General features: G+C 43.0%; 2 protein-coding genes across 2 annotated transcripts in view; one reads left to right on the forward strand and one right to left on the reverse strand.

Annotated features, from left to right (window-relative positions):
- Timeout (circadian regulator timeout) overlaps positions 1-21193 on the forward strand; it is a 392876-nt gene that overhangs the window by 82675 nt on the left and 289008 nt on the right. The window lies entirely within an intron of this gene.
- Positions 11997-17023, reverse strand: LOC144470145 (uncharacterized). Its single transcript, XM_078181001.1, has one exon. It carries the CDS (start codon positions 16742-16744, stop codon positions 14243-14245), a length of 2502 nt encoding a protein of 833 aa, XP_078037127.1. The 5' UTR covers positions 16745-17023; the 3' UTR covers positions 11997-14242.

Here is a 21193-nt window from a genome sequence, read left to right on the forward strand (position 1 = left end):
ACTGATGTTAAGATTGACTGTCAAGAGATTGAAGCTTTTCAAGATTTAATATTTAAATAGACCGATGATAACACTAGACTTCTGATTGAAGAGACTGAGGTCAATATTGACTATTTAAAAGCTGGAGTTTAAAAAGACTGACGTCAAGGTTCATTGGTAAAAGATGCAAGACTAATGGGACTGATGTTAATATTGACTGATTAAAATCTGAAATCTAAAGAGACTGATGTTAAGATTGACAGTCAAGAGACTGGAGTCTAAGGAAACCGATTTTCAAGGTTTACTGTTTAACAATTGAAGTTTAGGAAGACTGATAAGTTCAACTATCAAAAGACTTAAGTCTCAAGGGACTAATGACAGAATTAACTGTGTAAAAAGACAGCAGACTTCAGTCAGAAGAGGCTGACGTCTATATTGATTATTTAAAAAGTGAAGTGTAAAGAGACCGATGTCAAGATTCATTTTTAAAAGAGTGAAGATTGAAGGGACTGATGTTAATATTCATTTTTAAAAGACTGCAGACTAAAGGGATTGATGTTAATATTGATTGACTACAAACTGAAGTCTACAGAGACTGATATTTAACGATCATAGTAACGTTGCTTCAAAAAACATTCAAAATCAATCATGTCACTTTATGAAATTATCACTTCAATTATTATTACTGTTCTCATAGTCATACATTTTATTAATAAGACATTTTATTCCATCTATTTTGTCCAATTATTTTTTCGTCAAAAAGTAAAAGATAAAATACAATTAAAATGTTACATCATTTGAAACAGTATGAAAATGAAACACGCTGTCCAAAATGCTAATTTCCTCATAAAGAAATAAAATAGAAAAAGTCTCTCTAATTAAAATTCGTTTTAAAAATATATTCTAATTAATTTCCTTCATTTACATTAAAAAAACCATTAGAATTTAAATTCGTGCTAATAATATTCGGCAACTTAAATTTCTATTAGAAATTCATATTAACTAGAATTCTTTAAAATTTATCATAACGTGTGTAATTTTTGCAATTTAAATTCTTAATTGAAATTCATTATTTCAGTTCGATTGTAGTTAAAATTTGTTCTAGATATCTGTAGTATTTTAAATTGTTACGGAATAAATCACAGAGATTCAAAATTATATTACAAATTAAATTTATGTTAAAGATTCATTCTAATGAAAATTTTTATCAACAATCTGTTATTAAAAATTACTAAATCTATTACTAACAATTACTAAATCTATTATTAAAAATTACTGAATCTGTTAATAAAAATTCCTAAATCTATTACTAAAAGTTATTAAATCTATTACTAAAAATTACTAAATCTATCACTGATAATGTTTAAAAATCTATTATTAAAAATTGCTAAATCAATTACTAAAAATTGCTAAATCTGTTATTAAAAATTACCAAATCTATTACCAACAATTACTAAATCTATTATTAAAAATTACTAAATCTGTTAATAAAAATTACTAAATCTGTTAATAAAAATTCCTAAATCTATTACTAGAAATGAATAAATCTATTTCTACTACTAAAATATCCACCAAAAATCTTTCGTAATTTCGAAAGTTCGTGCCACTCGATGAAACGAGTCGATCGCCGAAACGATCGTTTCAGCAGAAACCTCGAACTCCACCGTTCTGTTCCCCAATTAAGTATGCGAACGTTTTCTATGAAATGATTCGCTAAAAACCGTTCGCCGTTACCGCAATCCGCGGTCTACTCGAACTACCGGCGCTCCCGAATTTCATCAAGTTTTTGGCCGCCTTAATCAGTATCCCTACAACCGTGCGGAGCTGCTCGCCGGCCGAGCGAGATCGCGTAAAACAACATTTCGAAGTGCCCGGGCTAGAAAACCGGCGGATCGACTAACCAATTACTGTGCCTTAACGACGCATTCGAGAACGCCGGTCGAACCTTCCACCCTAAACGGCACGCATTGTTCTCCGCCGGAAACAACTAAATCCAATCCGCGGCCGCAATATTCGCGGAACGAGCAATCGCCGACCGCCGACCTAGGAATGCAAATAAATCTACCGCCGCGGATACAGTTCTCGATTATTAGATTTGCGAATCTTTACGCGCGTCCCGACGGTCGCAGATTGTTACGCGCTGCCCGAAATTGTTGCAGGAATTTTGTACAACGTGTCATTTACTGTAAAAGGAAGCATTGTTAGCAATTGTTAGTTTCGTTGAATCGTACGAGTATGGAGGCATTTCAGGGGATTTTTGGGCATTTTTTTCCGCGAATAATTGGTGGAGATTCTTTGGAAGCGATTATTTTATTTATAAGCGTGGAGATAGGGGTTATTATAGTAATTTTATCAATGCGAAATTTTAAGAAAGGGTTGAGAAAATACGGAATATCTGAGTGATTGTTTTTTGGTAAAGGTCTTTTTGGTTCTTTCGTAATAATGTGGATTTATAATCAATAATAGTGATTTTTAAAGTAATTTTTAGTTATTATGAATAATAGTCATTTTTAAACTAATTTTTAGTTATTATAAATAATAGTAAATTTTGATTGGAACTATTTTATTTTCATTTGGCGAAGAGTTTTTTTTTTAACGAAATGCTTGAAGGAATATTTTAGATTGTGTGTGACTTTTACATGAAAAATATTTGTTACGTTATAATTGATTATTAAATAGAGTAAATTTATCGTGGTACATTGTAAGTGGTCGTTTAATTGAACGGAATAATTATAATACATCGAAACTCATTATTGAAGTTATTAAATATAATACATTGTTTATGGTAAATTAAAAGTGATTACCAAGTAGAATATGTAATTTATAAAGCTAGTTGATGCAATTATATATTTTATTTTTCTCACTTCATTTATTGCAAAACTAAATTGAGAAAAAATATATGTCACTTTTGTGCATTTTTTCCCTGTTCGAAAGTGTGAAACTTTTTACACAAAGATATGGCATTATTCTCTAACGTTACAACTGAATTAATAACAATAAATAACAACGCTACTTTTGAATAATTTGTTTTGCATTGCTAAAAACGATAACTACTTGCAAGTAATATTTCCAAATAATATTCCGCTTAAATTTTCACTGAGATAGTATTTCCAAATATTATTTCCATATAGCATGTTATTTAACCATTAAAGGAAATAATACATCCAAACAGTATTTCCTTCAATCACTAAACGAAGTGCCATTTCCAAACACCATTTACGCCATTTACAAACACCTCAGCCTCCACTATTTTCCATCAACTTATTTCAACCATTCCCAACCCGGCACGAATCCGAGAGGCAACCATCGCCGTCCACGGAATCGTCAAAACCGCCGACCAAGGGTCAATCCGCCCCCCCCCCCCCCCCCCCCCCCCCCCCCTCGTCTTCCCCCGTGGCGGAACGGGAGATCGCAGCTCGCCGAGAGTCGAACCGGTCGGTCCATGGTTGGTGGTAGGGATAACGAACTTCTGGAAGATGTTACTGAATTTGCTAGTTTCGTAGCCCGGGGTGAACCAAGAGCTGCTATACGGTGATTAAATTTCCTAGTTGCGCTCACCCCCCGCGCACGCCCGCGCCCGCGCCCGTGCTCTCGCGAAGGGTTATTCTATAGGAAATTTAAACAAGGGCTTAAGGAACCCGTTCCTCTGCCTTTCCGGCGGATCGTTACGTTCTGCGGAGAGAGAGAGAGAGAGAGAGAGCCGCCCCACGGTTTTCCGGCCCTCCTAAATATCGTTTTTCCTTGTTGCGGTCTCGTTACCATGTTCCCGGCGAACGGCAGATAGAGAGCGACAGGATGAGAAAGATAGAGAAATAAAAGAGATGTAGAGAGAAAGAGAGAGGCGGGGAGGAAGATACAGACAAGGATGGAGAGATAGAGAGAATGATATAGAGGAAGATAGAGAGATAGAGAGAATGATACAGAGAAAGATAGTGAAATAGAGAGAAGAGTGCGCGAGGTGGGGAGAAATCGAGGGATGGAGAGAAATTGAGAGATGGAGAGAAATAGAGAGTTAGAGAGAAATAGAAAGATACAGAAAAAGATAGACAGACTAAAAGAACGAGAGCGAGAAGGAGAGAAATAGAGAGAAAGAGAAACATAGAGAGGAAGGTACAGAGAAAGATAGAGTGACAGAAAGCGAGATAGATAGAAATAGAGAGGCATAGAGAGCGAGATAGAGGGACAGAGAGCGAGGTAGAGAGGCAGAGAGAAAGATACAGAGGAAGATATAGAGGCAGACAGAATGAGAGCGAGAGATAGAAAGAGGAGAATAAAATTAGAGAGACAGTGGGTAAGATAGAAAGAAATAAAGAAAAAGATAGAAATACAGAGAGATAGAGAGAATGATACAGAGAAAGATATAGAGGCAGAGAGAAGAGTGCGGCGTGGAGAGAAGTTGAGAGATGGAGACTAACAGAGAGAAATAGAATGATACAGAAAAGGATAGAGAGACTGAGAGAAAGATATCGAGACAGACAGAAAGAGAGCGAGAGGGAGAGAGTGGAAGATAAAAAATAGAGAGAAAGATAGAAAGACAGAGATTGAGATAGAAATAAATAGCGAAAAAAACAAAAATACAGAGAGAAGGAGAACGAGATGGAGAGAAATAACAAGTTAGAGAGAAAGAGAGCTAGAAAGACATAAATAGAGAGATAGAGAGAATGGTATAGAGATCGACAGAAAAATAACAAGAGTGGGGGAGAGTGAGAGAGAGAGGGAGAAATATAAATAGAGAGATAAAAAATAGATAGAAAGACAGAGATTGAGATAGAGAGGGAGAAATATAAATAGAGAGATAAAAAATATAGAGAAAGATAGAAAGACAGAGATTGAGATAGAAAGAAATGGAGACAAAGATAGAGGGACAGAGAGTGGGATAGAAATAAATAGAGAAGAAGATAAAAATACAAAGAGCGAGATGGAGAAAAATAGAGAGAAAGAGAGCGAGATGGAGAGAAATAGAGAGACAGATATAGAGACAGACAGAAAGAGAGCGAGATGGAGAAAAATAGAGAGAAAAATATAAGGACAGAGAGAATTAGAACGAGACAGCGAGAAATATAGCGAAAAGGAGCGAAATAGAGAGAGTCAGAGAACAAAATCCAGACAAAGACAGAGAGAAAGATATGAAGAGAGCGGGTGGGGGAGAAACGAGAGACGATAGAGAAAGGTCGATAGGGGGTGAAGGGCCGCGGGCTACGAGACCGGGAAACGCTCGCCGCGAATTATTCATCCAGTAATATTTACACTGCTTCAAAGTCCCGTGATTTTATAACACAGGGCTCTTCTCCTCCGTTCAGAGACGCTCCTCACCCACGCCTTCGAACATCCCGCGAGCGCGCGCGTACCATCCTTCCGTCGACCTTTAATATTCACCGGGTGACGTTATCCGATTCTTCGACGGGGGCTCGGCGACGGCGACGGCGACGACCGGGGGTCGGTCTCTCCGTCGCTGCGAGGGGGCGCCGAGTTTCTGCTAAGCATGTTTTCTGCTTATCGCTTTTGTGGCCGGAGCCGCGAATAACCCGATTAACATTTGTTGCGGGGACGGTGGAACTCCTCTCTCCTAAGGCACCCCGGGATCAAATTACTGAGATTAAGAACCCCGGCAAAATGAAACTTTTCCGGCCCCGGACACACCCGCCTTGTCCTTTAATTTCTTGCAAATCGAAATTTACGAGCTCAGCCGGAACGGTATGCGACGCGTCTTGTCCGGGGATTCCTCTCTTTCGGTGGTTATGGTCGTTTCGTTTTTTATTTGGGAATTTGATGATTTTTGGGTGGTTTGTTTGGTGACCTTCTCTTAAGCACGATTTAGTGCAAATAAAATTTTTCGTTACTAAATTATTATTTTTCTTGAGATATGTGATTTTTAGCATAGCTGTGTATATTGTGTTAGCTGTATACTATGTAATAATTATTGTCACTGAATTTTTAATGAAAGGAACTATCATTATAGGAGATTAAAAAAGGTGGTTCCATTTTAAAGTGTTAAGGTGACATTGATATCTCTAAAAAATATGACATAAAAACAAAATTTTTCTATAGCATCGTATCTGCCCCATTGTACCATGAAACTTTGTCCTTACCATATTTTACGTATCTTTAGAAACAACAAAGATATTTGAAGTGCTAACCTTTGGTGACTCATCCTGTATATTCTTTTCTTAGTGTATTGTGTATACAGAGAGATTTTTCCTTTAATAACTAATATAATAACATTGCGTATAGAGCACGTAACGTCCTCGAAAGCCGCTATAATGGCGCGTTGTGCCTAAGAGGTTAATATTCCTGTCGAATTCTTTATTAATTTGGTTCATTTGTTGCAAGAATTAATAATTGCAGTACTCTGTTTTTATAAGCTGAATTGATTCCAGAAAAAATTGTGTAAAAAAAAAATATCGTGAATATAATAGAAAAATAGTACTGACCTCAGTATGTCTAGAAAATTATAATTATGTAATTTTTATTATAACTTTTTACTATACAATGTGACAGACTTGATGCGAAGACTTCATGCATGTCTTATCATTGAATAGAAATTTTATATGTTTTTATCTTAGTCGAAAGAAAATTTGGTTTTACAAAATGTGCAGAGCAGATATAAAATATTTTCAAAAACATATAAAAATTTTAGAAACGTATTGCATTAATTTCAGCACAAAAAAGTTATCATAAAAAAATTAAGATATAATATAAAATATAATATAATAGTTTATATGTATAGTATTATAGGTATGGCTCTTGTATAAATATATATAAATATTAGAGTTACATATATCAGTGTATGGTTATAGCTTCCATAAATGATATCAATCTCCTTAGTTAATTATTATCATAACAATGTAAACATTTCATAATTAATGATCGTGGAGAGCTAATCATGGTTTCTATGTACAATTACTTCGTTTATTGTAGTTATTCATTAATCACGATTGCTAGACCGTCTAATAATCGCAATCGATGGTCATCAACGTGATTTCACGTCCATTATAGTAGTTAATCAAATTGTTTTCTGTTCAACTTCGATAATGAGAAATCCTTCCATGCTCTTGCATTTTGCAAGTTCCATTCGAATGTATTACAGTAGATATATTAATGTCAAACTGCATTTAAAATAAATTTTAGTCAATTTTATATAGTATCATTGTCACTTAAATATGAGTATTATAGCAATTACAGAATTTACTATAGCAATTCAAATTTGTGCGATTGAAATAGAGCGTTGCTTTAATGATTTCTTCGAAATTTAAAACTCTTTAACAAGTCTTTATTTAGTATCACTGATATAATCACCTTTGTTATCTGCAACCTTCTGCCATCTATTTCGCAAATTTTCAATCTCGGCTCGGTAAAAATCAATTAATTTTTGCGCAAAATAACTGGAGATAGCATTTTGGTCCATATTTTCAAGTTTTTTGCCACTTAGAAAAGGTTTTTAATAATTATTAATCGTTACAATTATGGCTATTAATCGCTACGATTATGGCTATTAATCATTACGATTATAACTATTAATCATTAAAATTACGATCGAATGACGTTACCCAACTCCGTCGCATATTTTTCAATAACATTCAAACGGTCCGCTTGAAAGTGCTAACGAGGGTCGCGCGATCCTCCGTCAATGTTTAACGCGACCCCGAGCGCGAGCGTCATATCGCCGTTAAAAGCAAGTGAAAGTAATCGATGCTATCAATTACGATCTTCGAAGCCGTATTTTTACGAGCATTTCGAACCGGTGAAAATCGTTCCATATATGACCGGCCGCTGAAGCGCAGGTAAAATTGCTGCAGCCGGCGCACGGTAGAAAATAAAATTTGTTAATTAAATCGTCGCGTCCGCTGAGCCGTAGCATCGAGCGTAATCAGTTTCGCGATAATGCGATACCCCCTCTGCAGCATCGCCATAAAAAGTCCGGCTGTCGAACTGCAACACGGTGGTCGTCCTCTTCGAGGCCGCGTTTCCGAACCCGTGCGATAACAAAAGAAAAAGACAGGCGACAATCGCGTGTTCGATTAACGATCGCGATCTTCGATGAATGCACCGCGAATACGCGGCGAATTGTCGCGGGTCGCCCCGCCGCGGACTTGTTGTCCGTTGACAAACGAGATATTTATTCCGCGGACTCGCGCAAACAATTTCGCTTCATAAATAATTCTTACATCGATCACGTGGCAATGAATTTTCAATCGGCCGCCGCGACACCGCGCGTAATTTATGCATCGTCCGACGGAAAATCCCGGCCGGTCGAAAATATATTCCATAAATTAGTTTTTCCCGTTGTTTACAACAATCGGCGTTAATGTTATTTGACGGGGGCCGGTAGGGGAGCCCGGCCGATTTAATCGGCGCCGACCACCGCGGCTGTTTGCACGGCGTTGCCGCGGAAACGGGGAAAAATCTGCGGTCGCCGTCGACCGACGATTTTTTCCGATCGCCTACCGATGCGCGCGCACGCATACATTTTGTCGGACACGGCCGGTTTAAACGCCGACATTCACCTAAATGAAGCGACACCGGAATTAATCGTTCCACTTTCTCGCCTGCAAACAATCGACGGTTTGTTGCGCCCCGTTTATTTATAAACGACAGATATGGAAGGTTGTTGACAAAACCGGAATTAATTGTTAACGTTTCCCGCGAAGGGATCCCGGCGATTTTTAAACGCTCGCGTGCTCGACGCGCGTGTATATCTTCTTGAATGGAACACTCTTTGTTTACGGAGCTCGTCGGCTAGTTACATCACCGTCGAAATTTCTATCGTAACCGGCGCAAACACGAGCGCCGGGCATCGTAATTATTCGGCGTTCCGTTGCATAAACATTCGGGCAGGCCGGCGATTTTCGTCAATTAGTTGTAACAACATATCGACGCTTTAATAATACAACTGTTTTCTAGCGGCGTTAATGTTAACCCCTTGCCGTACTTTGACGAGTCCGACTCCTGATGGAAATTACTAGTAACAAATAATTAACCATTTGCACTCGAAGTTATTTTCATTGTGTTTCAAACATATTTTCTGTAATCCGGTATTTTTCTGTTTTATATAATTTATTGCGATTTATGCATAAATAATCGCGAAATTGAGCTTATTAACAAGTACATTACTCGTTATTTTAACAATCTTTAAATATAAAAACATCTGATATTATTATAATTGATTTATGAAATAGTGTGGCAATTTTTAGTGGCGCCTCAGAGTCTCCACTCGAGTGCAAAGGGTTAAATATGAATGTTATTCTGTTCTTTATAATTGGAATAAAATTCTAATCCCTTGTTATTAATATTTAATAACTAATATAAGTCCCTTAATAATTAATATAAGTCCCTTCTAAGAAATTGTGACAATTGAAAAATTCCTAATCGCGGTGACGGCGAAGAAAATGGTACGTAAAAGGGTTAACATCCAAGGGCCCGACGTCGTAGAACAATTGAAGCACGTTATGTGCAAATCATTCGCCGGCGAACGGCGGAAATTCGGCGATAAACGCGCGAAGCAATCCACGGTGCACTAGTTAAATTAAACGTCTGAACGAAAAGTCGGCTCGAGCAAATTTTATCACACGTTACCGTGATATTAACCCTTTCCACTCGTGTGGTAACTCTGGGCCACCACTCAAATTTTTCTATCACGTTCCAAAATAATCTTTGCGCTAACAAAGTTTGAATTTAAAAAATTCTTGCAAGTGGAACTGTTGGTATGAATCACAAGAATGAATTACGTTAGTATAAAATGCTCTTTGTTATATGAAATGGAAATGCTAAAAGGCAGAGAAATTATTTTAGATTTATAGTTAATAACAGTTAAAAGGCATCGAGTGCGAATGGTAAACAGCGTCGGAAGAATTGTTGATTCATACGAACGCGGTGTTCGACGTTGCTGCAAAGTAGGAAAAAAAAGAGTACATACCCCGGGAACAAAGTTGCGGGAAACAGCCGCGTTACGTGTGTCCCCTAATTAAATGACGATGATAGAGCGTGCCGAATAGAGACAATCGTTTCGCGCGAAACAATTGAGTGACAGAAACAAGGACGTTAGTGCGGGAACATTTTCCAGGAAAGTGCGGCCGATGTCGGCCGGCCGCGCGGCAATTTATATACGGTCCGTCGGTGTAATGGCAACGAAACGGCGAATAGAAATTCATCGGCGGAACAGCGCGACGACAAACGGCAAACCGCACGATGCAGCGTTCGCGACAGGATATATCGACGGTGAAAAAGAAAAAAAAAACAGACAGAAAAATATCACCCGAACGGCATAAACTATGATGCGATTCGTGCAAGCGGAAAAACAAAATGTCGGATCGTTCTATTTGTTTCTTTTTCCATCGTGTCAGGCATTGGCTCGAATTTTCTGACAACAGGCAGTTCCAATTGGTGAACGATAAACTTGTCCGCAGCGTGGACGAGGAGGATACCGGCGGATCTTTGTTAATCGAATATGTACGATTCACTTACCTGCGAGGTGCTACGGGGAATCTGGCGACGCAGCCGGTTGCATCTTCTTCGCGAACGCCGCCACGGTTTTCCTATAACTGAGCTTCTATTTTTGTGATTAGGCGAGAACGTGCAGTCTGTCGTCGAGGTCGATATGTTCGATTAAATGTCGATAAACAATTGTTAATTTTTTCATTTCGCTTCCGTATTGATTAGAATTTTATTTCGCGATTATTTAAAAATGTTAAAGGTTGACTCTTTCATTGTCGAAATTAGAACGAAATCAACGATGTGATTTTTGCGCGTCGCAGTCGGTATAAAATTAGTAACTATTGAGAATAATTAAGTAAATTAAATTTAATATAAGTCGATGCTTTTTCTCAGAATTTGTGGACTGCTTCTTTTGCATTATTATTTCTTAACTGGACCGTTTTGCTTGCGTTCTATTGGACACGCCGTGTAATTGGTTTTGTTCTAGCGCTAACATAATTGCAACGCGCAAAATTATATTAATAACAACGATACGGCGATTCAAGTAAATTAATTAATTTAAAATTGTGATAGAATGCAATTAAATGAAATTGCGACCAACAAGTCAATCGACGTATATTCGGTGTTGCAAAGCTCTGTATCTGTTTTTAATAATTATTGTACGATAGAAAACGTCGACGAAATTAATAACATTTAAGAAAAGAGCGATGATGAATGAATTTGTTGTTAGGGAATGAATTTTGAAAAATATGTGAGGGACGTTTACGAATCAACTCGGTGATCATGGGAAGTATAGTAACGTGAATGTTGCATTGAATATTGTAAATTGTAGAGAAAAGAAAGATAAAAATTATATTTACAGAAGAAAGAAGGCTAGAAATTATATTTGTAAAAAAAAGAAAGTTAAAAATTGTATTTACAGTAAAAAGTAAAAAATCACATGTACAATAAATAGAAAGGAAAAAATCCCATTAACAGTAAAAAGAAAGGTAAAAATCACATTAACAGTATAAAGGAAGTTAAAGATTGCATTTACAGAAAAAAGAAAGGTAAAACTTGTGTAAAAGTATGGAAAAAAATCTAGATATAGCATTTGGAGAGAAAAGAAACGCAAAGATCGAATTGAAGAAACACAGAAATTGTAAATGAAAATCGAATGTGAAAGTAATATGTAAATAAAAAAGGAACCTAGAAGTTGCATTTGTAGAAGAAGAAAACAATAATTTCGTCATAATATTAAACACTCTAGAAAATAGTATAAAATATATACATAATCAAAATTGCATGATCTAGACAAGAAAATTCTAATTAAGAAAACTAATTAAAAAAAAGAATGCTTACAAATTCCTTAATATCTCTATGCTCGAACGCAACAAAATAAACTAGCTACCATAATAAAAAAACTCTAAAAGGAAATCGCGATTGAATTCTACTAACGCAACCATGGAACTTAACACATTCGCTACCAGCATCATGCATGCCCGACTACCACGATTTCGTATTTCACGCGACTAAAATGTAATCTATTACGTCAATGCCACTGTCCAACGCTAGAATTACGAACCCAGTGAAAATAACTGCCTTTTTATTGTTTCCTTTACAATTCCTGATGATATAATCTTGTCACAACAATAACTATTTTTCTCGTTACGCAAAAGAAAAACCGAATCGCGCCACCGTAACATTGAACTCCAAAATCTGGTCGAAATATCCGACTAAAAACTGCTATTAAAATCAAGACCATAGCACGATCTTATAATACAACTATAATATTTTCGACCATACTTTGAGATCCATTTTCACGGCGACGTACTCGAGTGAAAACTGAACCGTACCCAGGATCGTCGTGGATCTTTAGAATGCAAGAGAGTAGAGCTAACGGGTTACCATGGGCGAACTTTCGACTGTGTCTACCGTATCGTTTTCTCGAATTAATTGACTTTGTCATCGCGGGTAATTCTCGGGGCTTGATATTCGGCACTTAACGAGCTTCGATGGGTCTCTGCCGTTCGAATTCTAACACAGCGTTAACATATCTCGGCGAGCACGGAGCGTGTCACTTTGCCGGCGCGAGCGTCTCTCCGCCGGATGCTCCGAGAACGGTCGCGATCTCAACGCGAAACTGACCGGCCGCCGTCGCCGCGGGTAGCGCGAGCGTGACAACGCGTTAACGATTCGCGCCGAGGACCGTGTCAAATCTTGGCCGGAAGCGAGAGATGCTCCGCCGGCCGACGGCGTCCCGCGCACCCCCATAGAAAAAAGAAGCGTTATCCATGGAAGGCGATTCAAGAAGAATTAATCCAGAGACTTGTGCATCTTTGTACGTCGGTTTATTATCATAGCAGTACTTTGACACTGGTTATTTTAAGAAAGATAATGTCTAGCCTCTTCGTTATTTCTTATCTGCTCTCTCCCGCTCTTATCCTCTCTGTCTGTGGCTGTGTCTGTGTCTCTGTGTGTGTGTGTGTGTGAGTGAATTTTTTTGTTTGTCGAGGAGTTTTGGCAACTCTCCAAGTCGCTAGAATTAAGTTCGGAAGCTATGTTTCTGTACACTCGGTGTTGCCCGCCGTCGAGAGCGGTTTCCAACTCGCGATCATTCTCGTGCACTCTCTTTTCTGCTCTCACCCTCTCTCTCTCTCTCTCTCTCGCTCTCTCTCTCGCGCTCTCTTTGCATCTACACAGCCCCATGCATACACGACACACACGCACGCAGCCGCGGAAGAAAACCGGTACACAGAACACACTCTCGGCTACTTGCTCTCTCTCCGCTCGTTCCTCGCACGCTTCCTCGCATCCCCCATTCACCGGCGCACACGCTCGCGTACTTCTCGAGGAACTCCTCTCTTCTCTCACCGAGAGAGCGAGAGTCCCACGGCGTTCGATAAAAGTTCTCCGGCAATCGGTCCACTCTCCCCCGTGTCCCCCCTCCCCCACCGGCACACTGTCATTTAAACGTACAATTTCACCAGCGCGAAATTTCACGGGCGGGCACCGTAACCCTCCCCCTTCGTCGGTTCTCTCGTCCGCCTTCCTTTTTTTTCCTTACATCCGGCACTGCTCTCGGCGCGCACCATAAAGAAATCCGCCGAGTAATCCGGACGACGACGCGCGTGTCCCTCGGTGGGTCGAAGAAGACGCGCGCGCGGCCCCCACGTTGCAGTTATTATTGTCACTATGTGCTATTGAACTCTCCGGATCGAGCCCGAGATCGATCGCAGCTGTCAGCGGTAATTATTGCCTGCCGCGGTTCTTCTCCTCTCTCTATCTCTCTCTCTTCTTCTCTCTCTCTCGCTCTCGCTCTCGCTCTATCGCGCGCGCTGCCGTCGCGGCGCGGACAGCGATTGGATCCTCGAAGTAGTCGGGGACGTGTGTTTGACGATCGATCAAGACCCTCGCGCGCGACCGTGTTTAATTTTAATTCGGAACGAATATTCTCGTCCAATCAAACCACCCCCGCTGAAAGCGTATCGATTCCCCGCTGAACGTAATCGAGCGCGTTCGAACGAGCCCCGAAGCCTCGGACTCTCGCCGCGCTGCCTCTCCCGACGGACCGGGTCCAATGCTGGGGACAATCCGCTCCACTCGAGTTTGTACTGAACCTTGACCCTAGTCCTCCGGGATGATCCTCTGGATCGTGGGACGAACGTGAAACCGCGGCGCGGAGTCTCGCCGGTCGGATCCCCGTTTCTCAGGCTCGCTCGAGCGACTGCCGGAAGCATCCGCCGAGCAGCGAGCCGGGCCAGCTCGTCAGCGACGAGGATCGCTCGGCGGGTTTCTCGCGATCGTTCCGTACGCGCTCCCTCTCGAACAGTCGAGCGTGATCCGACTCCGGTCACCAGAGCTCCGTGGTCGGGGTCAGCGTGTGCACCTCGATGTTCTCGTGACGATGATACCTGTCCCTGCGGCGCAAGGTGGCCCTTCGCGACAGCACCACGGTCAGAGCGGCCGCGGCACCTAGCACGGCACCGGCGAGCACCAGCATCCCCGGATGAGCGCCGGCCGACAGAGCCTCGGACACTCTGGCGTCCGAGTTGGTCGCTCTGCTGTCCAGCTCCTCCTGGATCGCGTTCGAGTCGAGACCGTTGCCGAGCAGCGAGCTCTCTTTCGTCAGGTTGCTGATCGGCCTCTTCGAGTAGTTGGCACCGGTAGTCTCTTCCTCCTCCTTCTCCTCCTCTTCCGTTCGCTTCCGCGCGGCGAGCTTCGTCAGCATGAAGGAGACAGGCTCGCTCTTCCGCTCGGCCATCCTGTTAATTGACGGTTCGTTTCCGCCGGCGTCCGCAATGGAATTCTTAATCTCCGTCGACGTCCGATTCGCCTCGATTATCTTCTGTCGCGCGGCGCTCGCGTTCCTGAACAAGGTCGGCGCCTCGAAGAAGCGGGTCTCGTTGCCGACGACCGGCGGCGGCGGCGGCGGCGGCTGCCCCGAGGCGTCCTGCGACCGTTTGTACTCGGTGGAAGACTCCGCCGGACGATCGACGGCTACGGTGCTCGCCGCGACCGGGAGCACCGGGGTCGGCGGCGACGGCAGATCGTGGAGAAGCGAACCGGATCGTTCCTGCGGTGTCGCGCATCGGCCGGGATCCAAGCCTTTGTTCAGCTGTTTGTGCTGCTGCAGCCACTCGGCTATCCAATAGAGTTCCTCGGTGCAGTTCCAATTGTTCCCGCTGAGGTGCAGAACTCGGAGCTGCGGCAGCATGTACGGCAGGTCGAACCGCAGCCCGGTGATGTTCGTCGCGGACAGGTCCAGCTCCTGCAGGCTCTTGCAGGCGGACAACGCGGCGTCGTCCGCCAGGAGCTGCCTGGCCAGGGCCGGGCTCTGGGAGACGTCGAGCAGCACGAGCCGCTCGGGCGTCGGTACCGGGAACGCCATGTCGCTCTGCTCCTCTTGCCGTCGCTGGAGCGAGGACAGCCTCGACATGCGGAGCTTGGCGAGATTGCTCGGCCCGCTCAGCGTATTAGCTGGCAGCGTTTTAATGGGATTATTCGAGAGGTCGAGCTCCACGAGCACCGGTAATTGGCCGAGCGAGCCCACCTCGATCTCGCCGATGTCGTTGTCGTTCAGTGTCAGCGTTTTCAGATTGCACAGGCCCTGGAGGTCGTTCAACTTCAGCCCTTGGATCCGGTTCCGGCGGAGATTCAAGTTGGTCAAACTGCTCGGAAGACTGCGGGGCACGCGGACCAGGACGTTGCCAGAAATGTCCAGCTCCTCGAGCACCTCCAAACGACCGAGCGCGTCGTCCTCGATGTCCGTCAATCGATTCTCCGAGATGTCCAATATCCGCAGCAGGGGATAGCTATCCAGATCGCCGCCGCGGATGGTGGTCAATTTGTTGCCGGCCAGTCGCAGGGCTCTCACGGACCTCGTTAAAGCGGCCGGGACTCTGGCGAGGCCTGTGCGGGACGCGTCGACGGTCTCCAATCGTCTGCCGGTCCCTAACAGCAGCGACACGTCTCTTTCCTTGAGCGGGTTCTCGGACAGCTTCAGCACGGACAGTCCCGGCAGCGGTTGCAGGGTGCCCGACGTGGCCCGCGCCAGCCCGTTCCGGGACACGTCCAGCTCCCTCAGTCTGTTCAGGTTCTCGAACCACCTGGTGCCCAACACCTGCAGCTGGTTGCCGCTGAGGTCGAGCTTCTGCAGCGCGTAGAGCGGCGTGAGCGCGTTGTCCGGCAGCTTGGCCAGCCGGTTGTCCGACAGGTCGAAGTACTCCAACTGGTCGAGGCCCTGAAACGCGTCCGGGTGCACTAAGGCGATCGCGTTCCTCCTCAGACTCAACCTCACCAATCCCGAAAGCGTCCTAAACTCGCCGGCACTGAGGCCGGTGATCGCGTTGCCGGACAGGTCGAGCCTCGCCAGGCCGGTCATGTTGACCGCGCGGACCGCGGCCAGATCGTCCAGCCCGGCCAGGCTGTTGCATGAGAGGTTCAGCGATCGGATGCGCTCGAGGCCGCGCCACGTCGCGTTCAAGAACACCAGGGAACAGTTCGTCACGGACAGTTCGCCTAAGCGAGCCAAGCCGACGGTCGAGTTGCCGTCCGGCAACCGGGTCTCGTTCCCGTCCAGCTCGTTCAGCCTGCCGATCAAGCCGAAGTCGTCCGGCGGATCGGTCGCCTCCAGCTCGTCGAAGAAGCTGATCACTTCGTAGTCCTCCGCGCCCTCGACCGACAGGCTGCTCGTCTTCGGGGACAGCTGGCCGAGCGGCGGCACACGACCGCGACACTTGACGAGCACCGAGTCCGTGTCCTCGGCGACCGACGTCTGATGATGGCACTCGCACAGATCCGGGCACGCGGAGCCGGTCGCCATCAAGGCGAGCAGCATCAACGGAAGCCACATCGCTTCCCGCACGATCTTTTTCACATTTCGAACCGGCGCCGGTCGCTCCTGAAACGGTCCGCCGACGCTCCGTGGGTGGTGGTACCGGTCGGCGGTGATCGCATCCCGTGACTGCCGGCGAGCGTCCGGTCGTTCATTCGCGAGACACGTCCTGCTACCGGCCTCTATCGCGATTGATGCCGCCAAAACTTGCGCGTTAGACGCGAATGCCAGCAGCGGGTAGTAGCACCACCAGCAGCGCGGGTTAGACTATCAGCCGCGCCAGACGTGATGTCCATACGAAGGACTGACAAACACTGCGGCGGCCGACTCGTAGCTGCACCCGCCGCTCCTCCGTCTCCTCCTCTGTCCTCTCCTCTCCCGGATAGTCATGTCTCTCTCTCTCTCTCTCTCTCTCTCTCACTCTCTCGCGAACGAACCCCCGAAGTCGGGGCTTGCGAGCCGTCGCCTCCAACCCTCCACCCTTCCGCCACTAGCCGTCTCTTTCTCCACCTATCCCTCTCCATCTCTCTTCCTATCTCTGTCTACTTCCCTCTCTCCGTCTCTCTCTGTCTACTTTTCTCTCTCTCTCTCTCTCCGTGTCTCTGTCGATCTCTCTCTCTTCCTCCCCGCCTCGCAGCCCCTCGCCGCCCATTCCTATGCAACCGGCGTAGGTGTGGAGCACACCACCGCGCGGCAGCCGTCGCTTTTGCTCTCGAACTCGATAAGGGGCGCGAGTGCGCTTGCGTCCTCGGGACGGACCGTGGCAAACGCGTACAGCCCAGTATCCCACGATTTCACGAACTACTGCCACCGACGACTGGCTGACTGACTGACTGCACGGTTCGCCGACTGTCTGTCCGATTCGACCCGGCTTTCTTAAGCCTGACTCGCGCGTGCTGCCCGGCTCACGAAGCCAAGGCTACGCGCGAGCCGGCCCGATGTCCCTGGTCCATCCGCGAACGGCTGCCGCCCCGTGGCGAACCTACGCCATGGATCTCTACCCTTTTCGCCACCGGCTGGCTCTCCGCGGACTACACGGAGAAGGGAACAGGTGAAAGTGACGGTCGGATACAGAGAGTCTGGATATAGTCGAAGAGTCTGGGTACAGTTGGATAGCCTGGATAAGAGAATTTAGCCGGTGATCGAGGATTTCCGCGATCTATACCGTCGATACCATCGGTTTCGGTTGCCGGCATTCGAGGCTCGACGATTCGGTAATCATCGCGTGTATCCGCTAATTCGCGCCAAGTTTACTCCGCCTGGATCGCGAAGTTCAGCTTGCCATCGGGTTTTCTTAAATTCGATCCGCGTGCCCGGATTACAAAGGCCGGCCGGGACGCTGCTGGATAAGAGGCACGCACACGCTGCCTATCTTGTTAAGGCGGACGATTCGATGCAATTAATTCGCGGCGCTCTCTTTGGAAACGCCTTATGAAAGCTGCCCGGAAAGGCGAGCTTCTTTTTTGGATTCGCGGCTCGGAATATTCGGAGGGCGAATCGGTGGCGAATTTGCTCTCCCGTGCATCGGAAATGAAAAATGGGCTTTTCGGCGTCCCTTTGTGCAACATTTTCTGCCGCGTTTGGAAATATCAGATGTTCGATTCCTTTTTTATTAAATGCAGTTTTGTAGTTGCGACCTTGTCGGAGCTTCTGATTTTTTAAATAGAAAAATTAGTTGAGTTTTATATTATTCCGTAAGCGTTTATTGGAAGATATTGTTATATATTATGGTTATAAATTTGATTGTAGACAAGAATTTTTAATTTTAAATGAAGAATTAGCTGATTTTTGTATTATTTAATGAACGTTTGGTGCTAATATACTGTTGTATATTACAATGTGCGAGTATAATATACTGCTATAGTACTGTATCTCCTATACTATACGAGTACGTACACTTTACTATTATATTATATTATATATGCTATGATTATAAATCATTTTCTTATGGAAAACGAGATTTCTTAATCTCTGAATAAGAGATTAGCTGACATTTACATTACTCAATAATCGTTTATTACTAATAAAAATATTATTATATATTATGATCATGAATTACAATTTTAATAAAAATAACACTTCTTAATTTTTAAATAAAAAATTAGCTGACTTATATATTATTTAATAAATGTTTCCTGCAAGCAAAAATGTTATCACAAATTACGATTATTATTTATCGTCCGCTATTAAAACACGCGTGCAACTAAACATTGTAAACTATACATGAAACAATTGCCATTTCTCGACGAGTATGCTTTTGTAACTACAATCTAATACAAAGTAATGAATAACGCAACGTTTCCTGTTTCAAAACGTGAATATAAAAGATTCGCACACTATCTCGCCAAACGCATTTTTCTGTAACTGCATCCGACTGCAATATAACCAAAGAAAACGCAGACTGTTAATACAACGCTCGCGTATCAACACGTACGAAACGAAACACCAATTATTGGATATTTTTGATTAAATCGCACTTTTATATTTACATCCCGCTGCAATCTGAAAATACCGTGGAACACGCCTAATATTAACCCTTTGCTATCGAAACCAATTTAACTGCGAATTTGAAATTTTTAATTCTTTGTAACAAAGTGTACTTTTACACGAAATTGCTTCTCGTAACTGCTATCAATAATTTTACTATTATAACAATTAATTCACTATTATAACAATTAATTCGCAGGTATAACAATTAATTCACTATTGTAACATTTAATTCACTATTATAACAATTGATTCACTATTGTAACAATTAATACGCTATTATAGCAATTAATTGCCCATTATAACAATTAATTCACTATTATAACAATCACTAAAAATCTAAACATTGTCGCTATAAAAATCATCTTGGAACCTGTTAGAACAATTTCAGTGGTGTCACACAGTCACCGCTCCGACAGCAAAGGGTTAACGCGCGCGCTCACGTCACCCATCGTCGCGCTAGTTATTAAATTCGAAGGAGCTCGAATCGAACTAATCGTTCCGCATTCGCAAATATCGATGCTCATCTCGCGTTTCTTCCCTTCGTGCCAGAAAAACTCTCGATTCGCCAGCAGCCCTGTTAATTATTAATACACTGCCCCAATGGAAATAATTAACGAGTCCCGCTTCCGCGAATAACTCGCGGGGAAAATAAAAGCCGAGCGCGCCCGCGCTATTTATATTTATATTTTCTGTTGCCGTCGAGATAACCCACACCGGGGAAGAGGAAAGAGACTAATCGTTGTGAGAACAGATCGTGCTTTTGTTTTCGTTGCATTCTTAGCGAATCGTCGGTGCCGCGCGCGAGAACAAACAACGCGTCGACGTACTCGTCAATTTATTATTTTGTTAGCGGCCGAACTACCGTTAAACAAATTGGCGCGCGCGCGACAAGGGGACGCAGTTGTGTTTCGCTTACGTAACCAAACATCAGCCACTTCAAGCCGATCTGTGCGCGCCTAAGACGCAATTGTGGCGGGGCTTGTACTAATACATTCCTATTTCGAACAGAAATGCTTGAATAGAGATGTCGAAACGAGAGCCGACGGTATTTACTGCCAATTAATTTCGCGTCTTCGCGACCCCCTCGTCTCGGTGGCTTTGCGCCGAATTTCTGACCGCGCGCTTTTCGTTTTCATTTGTTGAACTCGAGTTGATCATTGTTCATCGAAGGACAGGGACTGTAGAGTATTTACTTATTACTTATATTAGAGTATTTAGAGTATTTTACTGTCTAATGAATATTATATATTATTATATATTATATATTAGGTCTGAGGGTTGTTTTACACTATTTTTATAACTCTATAGTAATTAGAACTTAACACATACTCGTCCGGTAATTTGATATTAAATAATATTGTCAATAATATTTGGTACTATTAAGTGATGATAGAAATGACATGGTCTATATAACAGCAACGTAAACTTGTTAAACATCGTATATTTTGCAATGGAGGTTGTAATTTTACAATCTTTAGTTAAAATTATATCTGTTTGGTTAAAAATTAGAATCCAATTTATTTAGAATCAATAGGACATAACTCAATCATTTTCTGTAATATATAAAAAAGTTGTTATAATAATAAAAAATTTACTTAATAATGATACAATTTCGAAAAATTAAATTTAATGCAGAAATATTTATTTAATACCAAGTACTTAATAATAGAACTATCGAACCCGAAAAATCGTAAATCCATATAATTTATTTTATTCTAACTAGAATAGTAACAATGCCTTTTATTACTAACAATACTTCCTTAAACAGCGCAGAATACTTACAACAAAATAACTCGTATTTATATGCAATCAATATTCCCCCTCCAATTCTCACATATTGTTCGACCATTTAATTACACCACCTTGCAATTAGGACAACAATAGGCTCATAGTTGCGCTAGCAGTAACTGGAAATATTTATTTATTCAAGCACATTTCGAGATGAAAATTCTGCATTGTTTGACGGAATCTAACCGC

The sequence above is a fragment of the Augochlora pura genome, chromosome 5, assembly GCF_028453695.1.
Source record: "Augochlora pura isolate Apur16 chromosome 5, APUR_v2.2.1, whole genome shotgun sequence".
Classification (NCBI taxonomy): domain Eukaryota; kingdom Metazoa; phylum Arthropoda; class Insecta; order Hymenoptera; family Halictidae; genus Augochlora; species Augochlora pura.

Bases quoted from the DNA above. Each gene is read 5' to 3' on its own strand.
- LOC144470145 (XM_078181001.1), bottom strand. From the start codon at position 16,744: ATGTGGCTTCCGTTGATGCTGCTCGCCTTGATGGCGACCGGCTCCGCG.